This window comes from Lycorma delicatula, chromosome 12, assembly GCF_047948215.1.
Source record: "Lycorma delicatula isolate Av1 chromosome 12, ASM4794821v1, whole genome shotgun sequence".
NCBI classification, from domain to species: Eukaryota; Metazoa; Arthropoda; class Insecta; order Hemiptera; family Fulgoridae; genus Lycorma; species Lycorma delicatula.
The window spans coordinates 62308075-62331450 of record NC_134466.1 but is presented as its reverse complement, the minus strand read 5'-3'; the positions used below and the strand labels follow the sequence as shown (position 1 = coordinate 62331450).

Below are 23376 nucleotides of genomic sequence, written 5' to 3'. Positions count from 1 at the left end.
TAATCCAACTTGTTCTCAAAAAATTCACGATGGATAGATAGACCCGATGCTCTATTCCATGTCTCATGATTTGTCTTCATGTATTCATGTCTTTGGATGATTTCATTTGTCTGGGTGTGTTAATTCGCAAATAAACCAGGTATCGCATGACTGAAAATCAGCACAAAATATTTGAACATCCACTTCACGAAGTAAAAATCGGTGTCTGATGAACTGTTTCTGGTAATAGTATAGTAAGAACAACATATTCTCACCAAACTGTCAATATAAAATGGGTATCATACAATTTTCGGAGAATTCTACTCTCAGTTAACAGATCGTGGAAAAGAGTACGGCTTCTTCCAACAATACGGAGTAACTTCTCACATATCAAATGAGATCCATTAGCACTCGTTCATGTGGGTTTTACAGAAGAACAAACTGTCATCAACGGGCGATGGCCTCCGCGTTCCCCAGACTTATATAAGTGCATTTTTTTCCTTTTGGGCTATTTGAAAGATTAAATTTATCAATCGAATCCCCACACTATCTGCGTTCGCCTTCAATGAAGGCGAACTTGATCTCGACGCCATTGATAGCAACGTATTGCGTCAGGGGTGACTCTCAATATTGTCTATCAATCGAGTACAAAAGTGAATCTCTGCGCAGGGAACTCCATTTGAACAAGTACTGTAAAAATAGATTAAATACTAGCAGACCCGGCAATGCTTCGATATTGCTAGATGTGAGTATATATATATGTATATATATATATATATATATATATATAAAGTACAAAGCAAGCGGAGAAGACCAGCTTTTCGCAGAACTCTGGAAACACTCATCAGTTTATTCAGTCAAAACTTCCCTACATCTATGCCTCGTGAAAATATGGAACGAAGAAAAACTTCCAGAACACTGGACCACAGCCCTCATCCATCCATTACATAAAAAAGGGGATAAAACTAATCCTGAAAACTACAGAGGCATATCTCTCCTGGATTGCACATACAAAATCCTGTCGAGAATCATATACAACCGATGCAAAGACCAACTTGAACTGGAACTTGGGGAATACCAAGGGGGATTTAGGCCATGGAGAGGTTGCCCGGAGCAAATAATATCCCTAAAACTTATGATGGACTTATATAAAAGACGGAAAAACAACTAATAATCACCTTTGTCGACTTTAAAAGGGCCTATGATTGTATACACCGACCATCCATGCTGAATATTCTGAGAAACCTGGGCCTTCACCCTAAACTCGTAAACATGATAAAATTAACTTTAACCAATACCCAGTCCAGAGTGAAATTCAGAGGTGAACTCTCTCAACCCTTCTACATAAAAACTGGATTGAGGCAAGGAGACAGCCTCTCACCACTCCTTTTTAACTGCGCCCTTGAATTTGTCATGAGAAAATGGTATGAAATAAATCCCAAAAATATAAAAATGGGTACTAAGAAAAACTCCATCACACTAAATTGCCTAGGATTTGCAGATGACCTCGCTCTTTTAGCAAATAATATTCAAGAAGCCAAAACACAAATCATGAGCCTTCAAAACCTAGCACAAAAGATAGGGCTTCATATCTCTTTAGAAAAAACTGAACTAATGGCCATAGATCCTCTGGTAATAGAGCACATTACGGTAAACAATCGGAAAATTAAAATAGTAAAACAATTTAAATATCTAGGGGAAATAATAACTTATAATTTAAATGAAAAAGTGACATGGCAAAACAGGACAAATAAAATGATTAAATCCCAAAAATTAACTCGGTCAACAGATAACAAAAAATGCCTTTCTGCTAAAACAAAACTTAAACATTATAAAACTGTAGTACAGCCAGAAGTCACCTACGGAAGCGAGACCCTTTTCAAAATCACTCAGAAAAACCGAATTGAAAAAATTCTGATAATAGAGAGGAGAATTGTCAGAACGTGTATCAATAAAAAACACCAAAAAAAAGGCCGATGGTGGATTGTGCCAAATGAGGTGGTGTATCGAGAAATAGAGCCTGTTACTGATACTATGCGGAAAAAAAGAATCTCTTTCTTCGGTCATCTCATAAGGACACCGCAAACAAGACTGTCAAGAAATATCATTGAAAAGCTCTGGTTCCAAAAGCTAGAAGTAGGATGGATCAAAGAAATTAGAGAAGATATGAAAGAATTGGGAATTTCCCTGACTGACCTACAGAATAAAACGGGAAAAATTACAAAGCTAAAAGATAAAAGCATTAGACTTAAACAAAAGACAGACAAACGACAAAATACAACGAAGAGGGTGTTTACGGATGAAGAAAAGAAAGCAAGATCTGAACGGATGAAGAAATACTGGGCAGCTCGAAAGAGTAAAATAACACGCTTTCTCAGAAAAGATCCAACTAAAATTGACTTAAGTGGTCCCATGTTGGCCGTAAAAGCATAATAATAATAATAATAATATATATATATATATATAGATTAAATAATAATATATAATAATATATATATATATATAAATAATATATATAATATATATATATATATATAAATAATATATATATATATATATATTATTATTTAATCTATATATATATATATATATATATATATATATATATATATATATATATATATATATATATATATATATATATATAGATTAAATGATTAAACATTAATAAAATGAAAATTACGGAATTTCACACAATTTAACCTTTCCCTTTTCCCATTTTCACCCTAATCCCATTTTCATTTTTACCATATTCCAGAAATTTAAATTAAGCACCGATGGACTGTAGTGTTTTTAAATAGAGATTTTATTAACTTATTATATACTATTTTTTTTTTTTAACCTCCGGGACCACCGATAGGTATTGCTTCAGAGGATGAGATGAATGACAATTTTTATAGCGTGTAAAAATGCAATGCCTGACCGGGATTCGAACCTCCGGATGAAAGGCTGGAGGTTCCGGGTTCGAATATCTAAAAAAAAACTCGAATAATCCTAAAAAAATTTTATCGGTATTAATATTTTATTATTTATTCGGTTAAACGGAATACAGTTTTTAAGCACAATGTGCTTAAAAACCGTGTACCATATTCTTGAATGTGATAAAGTGTATAATTAGATTATTATCCTGCTTCCAGGTATTCTATTTTATTCCTTTCTTTTTTTCGATTCTTTTATCTTACAGAAAACATTAACCATGGCCTTGAAAAGTGCCAGAAAAAAATTTTCTGCAGCAGCACCCCCATTAATTTTAGTTACGAGTCGCCACTAAACGTTTTATATATATATATATATATATATATATATATATATATATATATTAGTTAAAAAAGTAATAACAGAACAAATTGTTCTTCTTTTTTAGCCGGTAATTTAATTTTTAAATTTATATACAAAATTAAATGATTAATTTTTAAGTTACCGTTTTATAAATTCAACAGTGGCGGCTCGGTTACAGGCACTGTGAAACTGCAGCACCCCCTATTTTCACTTGATATTATCGGTAATATTTAATACAATGAGTCCTTTTTTCTATAATTCTTTTTTTATATTTGTACAATATGTAATCCTTAAGTATATATAAAATTAAATGATTATTTTTTAGAATTAACATTTTATTTTAAAAAGTAAAAAAAAAGACATTTAGCTATATTTCAATAAAAAAATACTTAATATTGTGGACGCAAGATCTACCAAAATACTTATTAAAGTTATAAAAAAAAAAAAATAAATAAATAAAATAGCTGTTTATTGACACTACTGCATACAGTGTTTTCTTTAAGGTCAAAAATTTGCCGATCGCATTTAGCAAATAGTCGTTAGTCAGGATTCCTTTGGTTAGCTATAAATAACAAATTTTTTTCATTCAAGTAGCGGCTTAATATCGTCAACAATTAAAGTAAAATTACTCACACGCGCACACACGCACACACATTGTTATTTCAGTTCGAATAATATTATCCCTTTACGGCAAGTGTCAACAAGGACCAGTTATTTCAACTGGCAAAATACCAAAACACTAACTGCTGAACAACACCATTTATACCTGTTTGGATTTGCATTTTTACTGCTCGGTTACATTTCCTCTATAATCTAATTCTTCAGTTTTTATTATTATTAATCCTATATTTAAAATTATTTTCCTGATGAATTATTTTATTTAATTTAAAAAGTACTTCCAGATTACTCGTGTCCCGGATCCCAGTTTTTATCTATTAAAAGAAAGATATATATATATATATATATATATTATAATCTCAGTTAAAATTCCAGAAAAATATTTCTGAAAAATTCCTTTTTTTATTTTTTTTTATAAAAATTTATGTTACGATTCTTTGGAAAATAAATTACAAAAACTATTTCCAGCCGAAAGGGTTGGATATTTTGTTTTGAATTTTGAACAAAAAAAAAAACTTATAAAATATTTTCGTAAGTAATTTTGTTTGGAAAATATTTTTTCGGCTGTTTTTATCAGTAAACGAACATTAAACAAATTCATTTCAAACGTATATTATAGAAAAAAAGAGAAAAAAAACCGTTTCTGACAGAAAATGAAAAGACGGTGTTTCTTTGTAAATTAGATATTTTATTAAATTAAATTAACTTTCAATAAAAATACCAAAAAAGAACATATATTATAACTTTTATTGATTTTCAAAAAGCATACGATACGATAGTTGGAACATAATTTTTTCAACATTAACAAGTTTAGATATCAAAACGGTAAACTTACACCGAACAATAATAATTAAATCCACAGGGCTGGTCAAGTGGTGAACGCGTCTTCCCAAATCACCTGATTTGAAAGTGGAGAGTTCCAGCGTTCAAATCCTAGTAAAGTGAATTATTTTTCTACGGATTTGAATACTAGATCGTGGATACCGGTGTTCTTTGGTGGTTGGGTTTCAATTAACCACACATCTCAGGAATGGTCGACTGAGAATGTACAAGACTACACTTCATTTATATTCATATATAATCATCCTCTGAGGTATTAGCTGAACGGTAATTACCGGAGGCTAAACAAGAAAAAGAAAGAAGCAACAATAATTAATGCATACTCTAAAATAAAAATTTTGGGAGGAATATCTGATTCTTTTCCCATCAAAACCGGCATAAGACAAGGAGATGGACTTTCTTCACTATTTTCTAAGTGTTTTCTTGAAAAGGTAATTAGAGAATAGAACAAACATTTATATAAAAATAATGTAATAAGACTGAGAACTAAAAAAACTAAAGATTAACTGTTTAGCTTTTGCTAATGGTACGACATTATTAGCTAAAAACTGGAAAAAGCTGAAAAATAGAAAATCAAGTTGCTAAAACTGTAAAAATACCGTTTGAGAAAATGAAAATTTATACTAATGATAAAAACTGCCCGAATTTCCTCAGTAAAAAAAAAAAAATAAATAAAAATTAGAGAAAGTGGATAATTTCAAATTTCTGGATCAGTTGGGATTATTTACATAAAAAAGCGTTAAGGTAGTTAGAGCTAATAAAATGCAAATAGTATGGAGGTGTCTCCTACCAAAAGTAGGTGTATCCTCTTCACGGGTAGACGGAGACTTCGCGGTGTGAATATTGCGATCCGTGAAGAGGATATTACTGAAGTTAGAAGCACAAAATATCTGGGGGTTGTGCTAGATAAGAATCTAAAGTTTGGCAGGCATATAGAAATGGTATGCAAGAGGGCTACGTCGACAGTGAAAGCGATCAGGGGGCTGTTTGCTGGACACACAGTACCTAAAACGTCAAAAAGGAGGCTCATCACGTCTGCGATGTTGTCGACTGTACTATACGCGGCATCAATATGGGCTGATGCCGTAAATATACAAAGAAACAGACAAAAACTGACAAGTATGCATCGGGCGACGCTATTAGGTGTAGTGGCAGGTTACCGTACAATGTCGTACAGCGCGTTATGCGTTTTGGCATCGGTTCCGCCAATCGACCTACAAGTCAAAGGTAGGAGGCTAAGGGCGGCTGGTCATAATAATATTGAAGCAGAAGAGCTGGTCAGGAATGAGTGGAAGACGGTCTGGACCGAGTCATCAGTAGCAGAGTGGACCAGGCGACTAATACATGAATTAGATAACTGGCTGGACCGGCGTTACGGTGATATGGATTACCACATTACCCGATTAATGTCTGGCCATGGCTGTTTCAGCACCTACCTGAATAGAATTGGTAAGAAAGAGTCGCCTGTTTGTGAATATTGTCAGGGCGTAGATGACGCCGAACATACGCTGTTCGAGTGCCATAGATGGGCGCAATGCCGCCAACGATTAGTAGATGAACGCATTGTGACGGGAAATCTTGTGGAGTGGATGTTGGCCTCTGAAAATAACTGGAAACGGTTCGCAAACTTCGCGAGAACAGTTCTCCGTACGAAGGTGGAGGAATATCGACGCCGGGGTTACTAGAGTGTTAAGTGTATGGAAGGATGGACAGCTCCGTCTCGGAGGACCCGTATACTTAGGTGTACGGCTTCCTGTGAGAGGACGGGGACTCCATAGAAAAGCATTCGCGAGGGGTTAAGTTAAGACCGAGACTCGGCTGAGGGTATTTTGTTTTCTGGGGGTGCTGGCACCTTTGGTTTGAGGCAAGGCATAATGACCGAGACCCGGTTCCTGGAGGGGGGGCACGGCATAGCCGGGCCCTGTTTCCTCCACCGGGGATTAGAGGCAGGCACAAAAGATCCAGAAACGGGGGGGTTGACCTGTTGTGCCGGATGTTAAGCCGGTGGATGGGAAGACCTCCTTAGAGTCGGAAGGACACGTCTCTGGGCCGAGTATACTTAATTGGATGTCCGGCCCAGGGATGTAGGGATAAAAAAAAAAAAAATAAAGTGCAAATAGTTTTCCGACTAACGAAAAACATATATTACATTAGACACACATTATACATTACACATTATACATTAGTCTGTATAATAGAACTCAGAATTTCAACACTATAAAACTGTGATAAAGCCGGAATAGCACTCCATTTAGCAGAAACGCTAAGACTATGTAACAAAAATCGACCAGAAAACCTATAAAAAAAGAAAGAAAAATTATAAGAAGTATTTTAAGTCCCAAATTTTAAACTAATCAGGTAAAATTAATTGCAAACAACAAATTTTAAACTAAAATTTAAAAATTGTCAGTCACTATAAGAAAACTACGAATTGCATTTTATTCCCATTTATTTAGAATGAATAAAATTAGATTATGTTCGATACCGAACACACACACGTAAATACGAACATCTGAAAAATTTCAAACGGTTTCTGGGTTCGTTAGGTGTAAAAACGTTAAGATCCATTAAAAACCGCATATACCCAAATTGGACCGATTACATCACTTTCCCTTCAACAGATATAGCTCTGCTAAAACTCTAGATGGGAAAGTAAAAATCATTTAATATTAACATTTATAAGTATGTAAAGAAAATACAGTATGAGATGGTCCGGCCTCTATGGAGTGAGTGGTAACGTCTCGGCCTTTCATCCGGAGGTCCCGGGTTCGAATTCCGGTCAGGCATGGCATTTTCACACACGGTACAAATCATTCATCTTATCCTCTGAAGCAATACTTTAATGGTGGACTCTGAGATTAAACAAAAACAAAACTGAGATTTTGATTTATAAGTTCCTCCATATGCGGATCTTTATTAGAAACACAAAAAAAACAAATCGTTTTGAAGTGATAAAAGACGATTCCTATATTTAGTTTTTAGTGCAACCATAGACGAAAAACCCTTTTCACAGAGGTAAGACGTGTAGCGAAAGGTATTAATATTTTCATTATTTCTGCGACTAAATTTCCATATTCACTTCGACAGGCAAGCCAAAACGTATCTAAATCTTCAAATCAAAATTATTGTTATAACGTTTTATCGTTAGACATTTGGAAGAGTTGATCGTAAATCTCCAGTGGTAACTTATCACCGGCAACTACGTTTTTAATAATTCAATTCAATACTCTTACTTTGAGAAATAATTTTTTTTTCTTCCAAAAATACTCCGCCGACTGAATTTTTAGTTCACGAAAATGCATCTTCATTCCAAACTCTGGTGAATAGTAATGTCATCTTCATCCAAATATTATTCAGTGTAATCGGAACTAAGTGGAAACATTAATTTTTGCATATCCATATATCAAGCTTCTTAATGAAAGCACGAACTTCGTCTATCATTAATAATATGTTTTTATCACGTCCTTGTAAATTCACATATCAGTCGTTTAAGTGCAAAAATTCATAAGCTAAGTAAGCCAACAGCAACATATATTCATTATTCTGTAAAAATATTGAGATTAGTTGTTTTTCCTGGAAAAATATTATTAATTAATTTAAAAATTCTAATAATCGGGTTATAACACTTTTCCCCCGCGATAACCATCTGACTTCTATATGGAAAAGAAAAAAAATTTTTCTTTTCGCTCATTTCATTGCATAGTTTAGCAAACAGCCGTAGCTAAATAATTTTTAATTAGGTTTCACTGGGTTGTGGTTTGGGGGGGGGGTCACGGAATATTCATTATATAATTTTTTTAATTTTTTTGGGATCGTGGCGCTAAAAAAGTTGAGAATCGCTGATTTAGACCAATGATAAAAACCCACCGGGTTGGTCTAGTGGTTAACGCGTCTTCCCAAATCAGCTGATTTGGAAGTCGAGAATTACAGCGTTCAAGTCCTAGTAAAGCCAGATATTTTTACACGGATTTGAATACTAGATCGTGGATACGTTGTGGATGCGTGATACGATCGTGGATACGATCGTGGTGTCCTTTGGTGGTTGGGTTTCAATTAACCACACATCTCAGGAACGGTCGAACTGAGAATGTACAAGACTACACTTCATTTACACTCATACATATCATCCTCTGAAGAATTATCTAAACGGTAGTTACCGGAGGCTAAACAGGGAAAAGAAAGACCAATGATAAAAATATAAAACAGAGAAAAATTGGATGTATTCATAAAATAATTAACTGTTCAGTTTTTTTTTACATATCTGGAGAAAATATATAGGGTATAGTCTTCTATTTGGCTTCTTTTAAGACTAAAAATAGTGAATAAAATGCGTACCGTAAAATTCTACCGATATTATTTTCTTCCAGTTTGGCTAAACAGTAGTAGGGATTTAAAAAACAGAAGCCAAAAATTCTTTTCAGATTTTTTGCGAGACATTAAAAAAATATTGATTGAATAACCTTTTCTACATTTTTTCGTGCTCCTTATTTTTTAAATAGAATAATTGCTTTAAACACACACACACACACACACACACACACACACACACACACACACACACAAAACAAGACAAATTAAATAATATAGATCAAAAATGATCAAATGACATAACAATAAAAATCAGATTATTTAAGGTTGTTTTATTTTTAAACGACTTTCATGAAATAAAAATCAGATTGTTTTAGGTGTTTAAAAATTGGAGTATTAAAGGTCTTTGTATTAAATAAAAATAGATTAATTTAAACCTATGAAAATTTGTAAAGTATTATTTTAAATTTTATTATAGACGTATGATTATTTTGAAAGTATGAAGTTTTATTTTTAAAGGTATTCGCATGCTTAAAAAAAATTAAATTGTTTTAGGCATATGAAAATTGAAGTTTTAAAGGTCTTTGTAAACAATAAAAATAGATTATTTCAGATGCATGAATATTGGAATTTTATTTTTAAAGGTCTTTGCATGCAAAAAAAAATCAAATTGTTTTAGGTGTTTGAAAATTGAAGTTGTAAAGGTCTTTGTAAATAATAAAAATAGGTTATTTTAGATGTATAGATTATTTTAGATGTATGAAATTGGAATTTTATTTTTAAAGGTCTTTGCATGCAAAAAAAAAATCAAATTGTTTTAGGTGTTTGAAAATTGAAGTTGTAAAGGTCTTTGTAAATAATAAAAATAGGTTATTTTAGATGTATAGATTATTTTAGATGTATGAAATTGGAATTTTATTTTTAAAGGTCTTTGCACGCAAAAAAATCAAATTTTTTTAGGTGTTTGAAAATTTGGAATTTTATTTTTAAATGTCTTTGAAGAGGTTTATACGATTTATGTTTCGGTATTCATGGCAAATTTAAATTAAATTGGCTGATAATAAAATTCGTATACTAATCAACAATAAACCACTGCGTGGGACATTCTGTATTGCTGTATATTATAATTATTCAGATGATGATGTACGCGTGCGATTTACGGTTAGAAGTTATTACGTAATGAAAACAAAACAATATATATATATATATATATATATATATATATATATATATATATATATATATATATATAAGTACGCCAGTATTATTTATCTTTTACAAATAATCTTACGTTCTTACGTGATGTTAAAACTGGATTTTCTCACGGATCTTTTAAAAAAAAGAATAATAATAGTAGTAAAAAAAGGAAAAAGTTACAAATAACGTAGGAAATATTTGACGTGACCTTGAAAATTAAAAATTGGGAACGATTCGGAGTCTAAAACAGTTCCAAGAACACGATCGTGATGTTACTCTGTATTCACATCAAGTTAAATAATGTATAACAAGACGAAGTTTAAGTTTAACGCATTCATGGGAACCCTGGTTTATTTATTTTTATTTCTGTTTTCTTTTTAATATATTTTTTCTCTGTATTTCTTTCTTCTTTAAAGTTATAACTAATATTTTTAATACAAAGATATTTTATTAAAAAATAAAAAAATAAAAATTATTTCTTATTCCATGACAAAAGATAATGATCATATTTTTATAAATCGGCAAGGACATCAAATAAGAAATCTGCAATTCAGGTGATTCTACGAACAAATGTTGTACAATATACGCGTACTTTTTTCTTTTGATTTAATTAAATCAATGAATTATAATTATTTATTTTTCCTTAGTTAACCTTGAAGATTTAAATATTATATAAATGTATATAATACAAATTTATATTCAAACTATGATTGGAAATATTTTCAGATTTTTCTGATATGAAACGTAGGACTTAGCGGTGGAGAAACAATACATCATTTTAAATTAAAAAAAAAAAAAAATAGTTAAAAAATATTGAAAACTACTAAATAGTAAAAAATAATAATTTAAATTTATTTAAATTACTGATAAGTCAACGAAAAAAAATTCTACCCGTATAAAGAAATCAGTTTACAAAAAAAAAGATGAGAAATTTGCGTTTTGATAAAAATAATGAGAGAAATACAATAACAAACATCGCAATGAAGCAATTACAAAGCGTGAACTCCTTCATAATATGAACGTTTTTCTCTCTAAGCTTTCTAATTAATTTTCAAAATACAGATAGAATAAGTATATTCATTATTACATTGCTACCTTCAAATCAATATTAAATAATAACGCAATTTTTCGTTTAAGAAAACTTTCTATTTATTAAGAAAATTTTATCAAAACACTGAAAGAACTTTATTTTTAAATAAATTAAAAAAAGGATCTTCGAAATCAAAATTTCTAATTAAGAGTATGAGATGAACTATAAAAATATAGTAACAGAGACAGAAGAACAATTGCTAACATTTACAGGAACCAAACAAGAACAGTAATAATTGAAGAACATAAGAAAGAAGCCGTAATAAGAAATGGAGTCCGACAAGGATGTTCCCTATCTCCGTTACTTTTTAATCTTTACATGGAACTAGCAGTTAATGATAAAGAACAATTTAGATTCAAAGTAACAGTACAAGGTGAAAGATGCTACGATTTGCTGATGATATAGTAATTCTAGCCGAGAATAAAAAGGATTTAGAAGGAACAATGAACGGCATGGATGAAGTTCATCCAAAGTTCATCCAGATGAAGTTCATGGATGAAATTTGGACAATCGGAGTATCTGAGAAGAAAAAATTAGAAGCGTTTGAAATGCGGTGCTATAGGAGAATGTTAAAAATCAGATGGGTGGATAAAGTGACAGATGAAGAGGTATTGCGACAAATAGATGAAGAAAGAAGCATTTGGAAAAATATAGTTAAAAGAAGAGACAGATTTATAGGCCACAAACTAAGGCATCCTGGAATAGTCGCTTTAATATTGGAAGGACAGGTAGAAGGAAAAAATTGTGTAGGCAGGCAACGTTTGGAATATGTAAAACAAATTGTTAGGGATGTAGTATGTAGGGGATATACTGAAATGAAACGACTAGCACTAGGTAGAAAATCTTGGAGAGCTGCATCAAATCAGTCAAATGACTGAAGACAAAAAAAAAATCACATGTTTCACCAAATCTATTACATATATGTAAATTACATATTCACATTTTTAATTTGATACAAACTTAAAATAAATCCATATAATTTTATTTTACTGATAATATCTTTAAATCAGTCTTTTTATTACTATTTTAGTCATTTATTATTATTATTATTTTTATTTTATAAAAATTAACGATAAAAAGTGCATAGTTTATTTTTTAATTATAAAAAGGAATTCATTAAATCTCATGATTTTTTTAATTTTGTGACTTTATTTGTGATAATTTATTTTAAATTAAAAAAAAATATTATTCTCAATAAACAGTAGAAGTAGAAGAAGAAGAAGAAGAAGAACAATAATAATAACAACAATTGTCGGTGGAGCCGTTGCGTCTCGTCGGTGAGTGTGTGAACACTGTGAACGTTACTCAGAAACCCGCTTCAGTCCATCCAAGTTGACTGTGAGACGCAGGTAGGTTAATGTTGGGTCCCGCATATCAACAACGGCGTGGGAATCGCTGTCTCTCCCACGTGTAGCGTTGTTAGTTTAAAACGAATACACACAAGAGAGAAGAGTTCTCTTTGCTGTTCCGTGAGATGCCCTCTTCACGTTACCTTACAATCTTATCCCTTCCTCCTTCCACATCTATCAATCTATAGTAATACAAGTCTCGAGTTGTCTACCTAATATTATTCAATTAAAAATAAATTCGTCTCTATCGTTGAGAAATGATGTTTTGTCGTTTTCTTAACAAGAAAACCTTTCTTTATTAACTCTACTTATTTTAATAGTCATCTCTATACCTTGTATAAAATTTTAAATACAAATTTTTCCTTTTCCATAATAATTGCAGTATTATCATATAACTTTTTCTCGTGATCGGGTTTATATTCAGAGAAATATCTTCTGAAATTAAGTATAGAAATCCTTTTTTGTTAAATTTTGTATTTCAAGAAATATACCGTATTTTAATCAGTTAAGATCTTAAAAATAATAAAATTATAATAATATCTAAATTCAAGAACATATTTTTTTATCTTCAGTAATTTGACTGGTTTGATGCAGCGCTCTAAGATTCTCTATCTAGTACTAGTCGTTTTATTTCGGTATACTCCCCCCTACATCCTACATCCCTTTCTTTTACTTTTTCCTGTTTAACCTCCGGAAATTACCATTCAGTAATTTAGTTTCTAAGATATCCCATGTAAAACGCCAAAAATTGGGTCAAAAAACACATTTTTTTACGTTTGACGTACAATAACGTTGTTAAATTGGCAATAAATCATACATTTGTTAAACATAAATTGTAGAGAATTTAATTATAAGAAGATTGATGTAAATAATTTCAACAAAAAAGAAATAAAATTTTAAACATGTCGACTTTTATTAACAACAAAACCGATGAAAACTTAGAAGAAAATGTTACAAAATAAGAAATGTGAAATGTGTAGGAGCTCCATCAAGTTGGTAATACATTTCAATTCGTTTTGCTAAGGGGATATTTTCCAGCAATATAATAAATTAATTACGTAAAAATCCATATAATTTCTCCCTGTGACACGAAGTTGTAGTATGAAAGGACCAAATTAATTGGTCGTCTATGATACCACACCAAACATTCACTGAAAATCGTTGCTAGAAATTTTTTTCCACTGTAGCACGTGGGTTTTCTTCACACCACCGATGCGCATTCCGTGTGTTGTTTATTCCATTACGAGTGAAAGTAGCTTCATCCGAAAATAGTATAAATGGAATTAAATTTTTTTGATTCCTATTAACCCACCGACAAAACTGCAGCCGGCTGGCGTAGTCACCAGCCCGGAGATGTTACACTTTCTGAATATGAAAAGGATGCGATCAATTATTATTTAATGTCCTCCATACTCTACTTTGTGAAATATCGAGCCGTGTTGCAATTAATCGTGTGCTCGTTGCCGGACTACGTTGAACCATCTGCTGAATGTTTTCACCTTCATCAGCATGATTTGCATGTCGTTCAGATGAAATATGAGCGTCGGGAAGTGTTCTCACGAAGATTATTTATTAAAAATTCTAATAAATACTTTACGATTTTGTACACCACGACCAGGATACCTATGTCGATATTCCGTTAATAAATTTTTTTCACAATTATTTAAAATTTATTTATTTTTATTGAATCTTTTATACGTCTCAAAACTTAAAAACACACAATTCTTTAAGATTTTTTTTTTTACCTATCTATATACTTTTCCGTTATAGCAACATATTATCTCTGTAGCCAGGAATGTAAAATTTATGTTTAGTGGTTATTGTATAAATTAGGTAACAAGATTATTCTAAAAAAACTTTTAATCTTGAAATCTAAACCTAGATTTTAATTTCAATTATTAAACAGTCGACATCTTCACTGAGGGAGAAGATAATAAAAAATTAAGTAAATAAGAAAGAAAATGTAAAAATAAGAAATATACAATTTTTGATAAATAAAGCAGTACTTGTTATAACATTACTGTTACTTATTATTATAATACTTGAATACTATTTATTTATCTATTAATATATATATTTGTAATGAAAGAGCCGGTATCAACATGCTATGATCATGAGCTCGGTGGAAATTGGCGGCGCATGAAAATTTGACATGCCTCTCCGGGATTCGAACCCGGGACGGACCTCCGCACGAATTGCCGAGATGCTACCACCAAATTAGCCACGGAGGTAGACACTGATTACTAAGTCGACAGTTCTAAGGTTGAAATCCTAGTAATGGCAGTTATTTTTATACGGATTTGAATACTAGATCGTGGTGGATACCGGTGTTCTTCGGTGGTCGGGTTTCAATTAACCACACATCTCAAAAACGGTCGACCTGAGATTGTAGAAGGCTACACTTCATTTACATTCATGCATAACATCCTCTGAAGTACATGTTGTACCAAGGTGTCTTCGAAACTATGACCTCTTACACGGCATCCGTTTGAGCGCATAGGTTGGAAAGAAACTGAGCATTTATTCAGAATTTAAGGAGTGAACAGCGCACTCCTTCAGCCTTAATTGTACGCATCGGTTCTTTAAAACAATCTCCTTCGAGGCAACCACTGTATTGAGAAAGGCTCTCCCAATCGATTAAGTGATGAAAGTTCGGGCGGCCATCTGAATTGTGAAGAGGAAGGGAGCCCGAGGTATTTGGGATGCGGTTTCGAGCCGGGCCTGTACCGGAGCAGAACGGTGATCTCGATGAACCGGTTCTAAATTTCGAACAGTTGCTCATCTGCACTTGCGGGGGAAGTTTTAAGCCTCACGATGGAAGCATGACAACAAGAATGGCAGGCCACGACTAAAGGAATACAAGGGTATAGATTTATACAGTATCTGGGGGGATGGTATGCCTCTACTTCGTTTTAAAGGGCAACGGGAGCCCGATTGCTCATCAACCATGTAAATTTAAACCGATATTTGTATCGGTTCCGCCTGGCAGCTGATGAGCTGTGTGTCTGCGGGGAGGTCCAGTCGAACGAACTCATGATGTTCGACTGCCCAGCTCTTGGGAGGAGCCAGAACTCAGGCCACCCTGAAACTTAGAGGTCAAACGGAAAATTAGCCATTCACAAGCGGCGAGTCAATGTGGCGTGAGCCGCTTTGTCGGATCGTGTGGGAGTTCCTTGATGCGGTTGCTTTGTTCAACCGACATCAGTAGTTTACCTTAGGGAAAAGATTCCTACCACGTTGCTGTAGGACGCTAACCGAGAGATATGGCTGGCTACCGGCCAGATTAAGGCTCCAAGCGCTTTAATGGTGGACAAGTAATTGCTGGCATTCAGTGGCCTAGGCGTGGCAGCGAATTGCTGTCTTTGACGAGATAAATTTAATTATTGATAGTCATATATGTTTTTGTAGTTGACGGGGTGCACCTACCCATTTTAGTGATATATGACAAGCGGGCGGTGGGACATGGAAGCGAGTGGTGTATGGTACCACGCTTATTCCGCTCACGCTTTTAGGTTAGCTAGGAGCTAATTAGGACACTGGTCGCTAAAATTTTTCGAGGCTCAGTAGCCGTTTGTGGCACAGATATTCGGTCTTATGCTTTAGGGCGACCGAATTGGGTAGTGGCGGGAGAAATGCCAAGCAAACCAAAAAAATCTTCTTATGTAATACCTTACGATGATTCTGGAGGCTAAACGAAAAAAAGAAAAAAAAAGGAGGTCGACAATTAATATATTATTACGTTTGTTTCACTTATTTATTCATATATTTTTTTAGTGCTTACGGATACATCCATTGATATCCAAATCGAAATGGGTAATTTAGTTTTATATTTTAAGTAAAAGTTTTTATAAAACTTATTTTGGAGAAATTTTGTACTCCAATTTAAAAATATAAAATAATAATGATTAGTTAAAACAGTAAAAATTTAATTATTCTCATAAAAAAAAAATTGGTTTTGCAGATTATGATCAAAAATATTTTATCATGGAAATCTTGATGTTGCTTAAATAACGGATTTAACTGACAATATTTTGGGTTATTCAAACAAAATATTTTATTATTTAAAAAAATGAAAGTTACTTCTATCAAGAAGCTGAAGGGTGGGAATCATTTCTACCTTTATTTAAAACACGCGCGCGCAAATATAAGATAATTTCATAAATCAGAATATAGATTCATTTATTTATTTGAAATAATAATGTATACATAAAAATATCCAGTAAAAGTTAGAAATCATTGACTCGATATGAATGATTGATTTTTCTTACAATGTTTTTATGAGATTAGATTCACGCGTAAATTTATGATTGTAAATATATCTATTATTATCATCAGATAATGAATTTCTGATGTTTCATTCGCGCGATAATTTAATGGTTGAAAGCGACCTCGTTGGAGACTTTTACGATTATCGCCGGTTATAAACATTTATTTTTGAGTATAATTTATCATCGTTCAATCTATATATATAAAAATGTTTAGTTCGTTTGTGTACGCTTCAAAAACTCAAAATGTTCTGCACCGATTGAGCTCAAATTTTAGCACGGTATATAACCCGCATCAAAAATTGTTTTCATCTATTTTTAATAAATCTATCTATCTATTTTTAATTTGAACAGTTTTTTTAATAAATAAGAGGCTAATAAATCAAATGGAAATGTAAGCAAAGGAAAACCAATCAGATCAATGCAAGATGGCCGCTGTCAAACACAACGACCAATCACAAAGAGCCCGTATGGCCGTTACCAATGTAAACAAAATCACAACTGATTAAGTAACAAATTTCTTTGAATTATATTTAACAGCTAAAACATCTGTATTTTATTAAAAAAAAAAAACACAACAAAAAACACCAAAACAAAAAGAAAAGCCACCAAGAAGGATGACTTACAGTAAACAAATTAAAACACCTAACTTTCTTATAGCCCAGATAGACTTAAGACTATGCAAACAAAAAAAGTCGAAATAACCAAATACACAGAAAATAATATCCCTACATAATTACCAAAAAATCCTTTGTTAGGTTAAATATTCACTTTTGTCTGAATTTACAGAAGGCATTTACAACGAAGCATTGATAAATATTGAAGACAAGTGCTTAGCTAATGCAAATAAAGTTCTTAGTCAATTGGGAATGCCAGCACCCACCCGAGCTGCGATTGCTTCATTTGATGTGGATTTACGCCGTGAACAGAGTTACAACATTGGTGATCTTCAGTCATTTGTCCGATCAAACATTCCCAAATTAACGCGTGAACAGAAAGGCATTTACGATCGCATAATGCAAATGATAAATGACGGAGTTGGGGGGGACCTTCTTCTTGGATGCGCCAGGAGGAACCGGGAAAACATTCCTCATTAGATTGATTCTAGCAACGGTTCGATTAAAAAATGACATACCCTTAGCTCTTGCTTCGTCTGGAATAGCTGCGATATTGTTACCAGGTGGAAGGACTGCGCATTCAGCTCTGAAGTTGCCATTAAACATGCAAATCATCGAGACTCCCACGTGCAATATTTCCAAAGCATCCTATATGGGAAAAGTATTACAAAAATGTAAACTCATTGTTTGGGATGAATGCACGATGGCACATAAAAAATCGCTTAAAGCTCTTGATCGATCGTTACGAGATTTGAGTGGAAACGTTCAACCGTTCGGGAATGCTTTGACATTGCTCGCAGGAGATTTTAGGCAAACATTGCCTGTAATTTCTCGATCGACACCAGCAGACGAAATAAATGCTTGCCTGAAATATTCAACACTGTGGCGACACGTACGTACATTGCAGTTGACTACGAATATGCATGTCCAGTTGCAGAATGATCCATCAGCTGAGGTATTCTCACGACAGTTACTGGACATTGGAAACGGATAGCTGCCAATCGATGAGACGTCTAGACGAATATCATTTCCTGATCATTTTTGTAATTTAGTAACATCGAAAGAAGAACCGATCGAAAAAGTATTTCCTGATATTCAAATTAATCATAGAAATCACGATCGGCTCGGTGAACGAGCTATCCTTGCCGCAAAGAATAAAGATGTCTATCGACTTAATAATGTTATTCAATCCAGTATTCAAAGTGAGAAAATTACATATAAGTCGATAGACACCGTTGTGGAAGCAGATGAAGTAGTTAATTATCCAACGGAATTTTTAAACTCACTTGATCTGCCAGGGATGCCACCACACATATTAAAATTGAAAATAGGTGTGCCAATTATCCTGTTGCGGAATATTAATCAGCCAAAACTCTGCAACGGCACGCGACTTGCAGTTAAGAAATTGATGAATAACATAGTGGAAGCGACGATTTTAACGGGGCCTTTCAAAGGTGAAGATGTCCTCATTCCTCTAATACCCATGATCCCGACCGATACACCATTTCAATTTAAAAGATTGCAATTCCCAATTCGATTGGCATTTGCAATCACGATCGATAAAGCTCAAGGTCAATCTTTAGAATTGTGTGGTTTAGATTTAGATGCGGATTGCTTCTCACATGGGCAACTGTATGTTGCGTGTTCCCGAGTCGGCAAACCAGATAGCCTTTATATCTACGCAGACAGTGGAAAAACAAAAAATATTGTATATCCACAAGTATTGCAAAATTAAACTTCTATGAAACGTATGCTTTGTTTTGTTTCTTATTTCTCATCCATGCAACCACAATGTGCCACAGCGAAGCGTGGCGGGTACAGCTAGTTATGTATAATTATGGACTCACCTCTGATTTTGATGAAATTTGGAATATACCTTAATTAGGACTTAAGTTATTCATTACAATTAAAATAATTCGTCGAAAACTCATTCCAACCGAGTTATGTCCCTCATAATTTACATAGTACCCTTATCAAATAATTTCATAATTCAGCAGTGTACATGTAAAATATATAATTTTATAGTGAAGGTGTCTTAGGTATGATGATATAATTGTATATACAAATCTGTGAAAAAAGTACTGAGGAAACCACTTCACTTATTTTATTTTAACAAGTAAGCCTGGCATAGGACACTTTTTTCCTTCCTTGTACAAAATAAAGGAAGTACTGCGATCGCGAAAAATCTCGGTTTTCAGATTTCAACAGAAATATCCATTTTGATCATCCCTAAATCCATTTTGACTAGATTAGGCGTTATGTCTGTACGTACGTACGTATATATCTCGCATAACTAAAAAACTATTACGATAGAATGTTGAAATTTTGGATTTTGGACTTTTCCTTAACTGCAGTAATAAACCCTCATTGATAGGTTTTCAGTGATATATAATAAGCGGTACTTATTTTCATTGGTTCCAGATTTATAGCCAAATAAAATTTTAATTAATGAAATATTTGGAACTTATAAAGGGAAGGCACATCGGTTCGAATCCGACTTAATTTCCTTTTTTTTTTAATTTAAATATATTAATTTATTAATAATTATTAAACTGTGACAGTAAAACAAAATGTATAATAAATAATAATTTAAAAATAACAAAAAAAATCCTTATAAACGAATTGGAGGATCGTATCTCACTTTCAAATGAAATAAGTTTAAATGAAGTGCAGCAAAAAATGTGTATATGTAATTTAATTGGAGCACAAGGAAATCATATAGTGTCCACATCATATTTTTCTATTTATGTGATCGTGTTTCTTCATAAAGTAATGAACTATAACCAAAAAGTACCAATCACTAGCGTAAAATCCCGACTCATTAGTATCAATTAATTACTAGGGTTAAATTTCTAATTTAACTTTCGTTATATCAATTTTTATCATTCAAAAAAAAAAAAAATTTTTACACATGAGATAATCAATTTTGGACACCTAAATAATCCTAATAATTTTGGACACCTGTGGGTGGACGCTGCCCGCCAGGGCAACCGCCCAGAGGGTGTGCGGTAGGCACGACCGGGGAGAACCTAATTACAAACTAAGGGAAAATAGATCGGGTGGGGGTTTAATTATGTTCTATAAAGACAAACTTTAATTTATTCCTAAAAATACGTACTCATGTGTATCTTTCGAATATTTATTGAAAACCCCTACTGTAAGTGGTAATTTTTTCATAATTTTATCAATTTATAGACCGCTTGATCTTAGCCTAAGATTATTTTTAAATTAACTGTAAATTTTAAGTGAACTACGCAATATTATAAAATATATTAGTAAAATATAATATATATTATATAATTTTTATTAGTTCTATTTAAAAAAAAAAAAAAAAAATGTTCAATCCATTTCTTTTCTTATACAGAGGCCGACCATTCCTGAGACGTGTGTAACCCCTACCATTAAAGTACACCGGTGTCCACCGTCTAGTATTCAAATCCGTATAAAAGCAACGATTTTTTATTAGGATTTGAACCTCAAGACTAATCAGATGTAAAAAATGATATATAAAAAAAAGGTGGCCTCATAATTATAGGATCTTACCGTCACGCGGCTAAAGTACCGTTTCGGGTAAGTCCTACAACTTTGAGTTGATTCTGATGGACGGCTTACATACACACACAACTTAATTAGAAATATTTATCATTTTATTTAAACATAATATTTTTTTGTTTATTTAATTCCATGAATCTAACTAAAGCGCGCGCGTATACCGTATTTAATTCGCACGGGTCTGGCGTTACTAGCGGCGACGTTAGGCACTAACGTAATTTCACAACTATATACAATAAATTTCGCTTGTACGGTCGGCAGACCGGTGTAGCCGTGAGGTTAAACGCACCAGGTACCGAATCAACCGGGCGATCGATAATTCAAAACTCGGCCAGACCGAATTACTTTTTTACACTTTAAATATTATTCATTTATTTAATTCTACCGCTCACCTGTAACGTTACAACATAACAGTACATTAAATAATTTTTTGGGATGGAGGTGCTGTTTTGCAAAATATTTTTTTTTGAAATATAGTTATTTTTTAATCGTTAACAAATGTGCATAAGAAAATATGACAGGTGAAATCTCGAGATACTGCGGGTTACCTCGCTCTACAGCCTGAACCTCTTCACATTTTAAGTTGAAAATTTAACGGCATCAATGGTCCCATATATAGAAGTAATCTGACCAAGTCTGGTTAAAATAGGTTCAGTAGTTTTGGAGATGTAAGGTTATTTAGAGGTCAACACCAAACACAAACACACACACACAAACACATATATGAATCCGGAAAAATCTACATCCGGTTTTTTTAGTTTTTTTGAGTTCCTTAGGTGTCAAAACGTCAAAATCCGGTAAAAATGCGCATGTTCCCGAATTGACCGATTACAATACTTTCCCTTTTATAGCTATAGTTTTATCTAGACAGGAAAGTAATAAAGATCGGGATATTTATTATAAATGAGAAGACAAAGAAAAAATTTTAATATATCTTTAAACCTATTCTTGGTATAAATATTTTTTTGTGATGATTTTAGTTGACCTACTCGTTTACCTGTTTTTAATAATTTGTACTCCAACCTTTTTTATTTTTAATAACATGATTTTGATGGCTTAATCATTGTTTTAATCATTATATGCGTCGTAGAGAAACATATTTTCATTACTACCAGTATCAATAATTGAGAAATGCCTTTTTTAGGTTATATACATATATATATATATATATATATGAGAGAGAGAGAGTGAGAGAGAGAGAGAGAGAGAGAGAGAGAGAGAGAGAGAGAGAGAGAGAGAGAGAGAGAGAGAGAGAGAGAGAGAGAGAGAGAGAGAGAGAGAGAGTCCTAAGGCATAACTCTGCAGCTAGTAATCTAATAAGCTAGTTGCCTTTTTTCTATATATTTTAATTAAACGGAAATTTATGATTATAAATAACAATGTAAATTTAACCTAGTATCAATAAATAAATTAATTTCCTTTAATAAATACCAAATAAGTAGATACGTACAATACATCCAGAATACATACATTTATATAAAAGAGAAACACATTAATAAAAACGAACTACACTCATCAAGAGTTGAAATTAAAATGAACGTAATACTAGACGAGTTACTCTCTGCCAAGCCGAAGATTGCCGAAGTAAACACGAGAAAAAGACAGCGTTCATAGATGGCTTTAAAAGAACGAAAATACCGTAACAAGCGACTGCTTTTTAACAACCGTTTAATGCACGCACGCACGCACGTAAACTCACATATTGTCAACAATGTTGTTATTTGATAATGGCATTAATTATATATAGTTATAGTTAGTTCATAATACAATTTTGTTAGCTATTTTATAAAATTATTTCCTTATCGCTGAGGATATTTTATTTTTTAATTACTGCAATCATTTATTTTTTAATTACTGCAATCATTTTATTTATCAATTACATCATCAACCTGCGTTAATGATTGTATACTGAATAAGATTGCTATAAAACTGCTGGAAGGAACTTAGATTATTATCAAATAAAGTTAATAATTAGTAATTAAAACATAAAATAGTTAAATAATATATTAAATTTCGATTGCTTATTTTAAATAAATGTTTATTATTATAATTTTCTTAAATAACATTCAAGAATAAAATTAAAAAAAAAACTATTTTATAGGTAATTGTGAGCCTGAACGTCCTAAGCCTTAATCTTTTTCAAATTTGTTGAAAAATATGTTATATAATTAATAAAACTACAAGTTACAAAAGTCGGAAGAGTGACATTTTTTTTTTTTTTCTCTTCAGTCATTTGACTGGTTTGATGCAGCTCTCCAAGATTCCCTATCTAGTACTAGTCG

General features: G+C 32.6%; 1 protein-coding gene across 1 annotated transcript in view; it reads right to left on the bottom strand.

The window, feature by feature from the left end:
- The window catches only part of LOC142332822 (inter-alpha-trypsin inhibitor heavy chain H4-like), a 141084-nt gene extending 118474 nt beyond the window's left edge, over window positions 1-22610 (bottom strand). Inside the window, exon 1 of the mRNA XM_075379437.1 lies at window positions 22545-22610. Within this exon, the coding sequence (XP_075235552.1) occupies window positions 22545-22562 (18 nt within the window). The 5' untranslated portion in view covers window positions 22563-22610. The remainder of the gene's footprint in view (window positions 1-22544) is intronic.
- Between the last annotated feature and the right edge of the window lie 766 nt (window positions 22611-23376).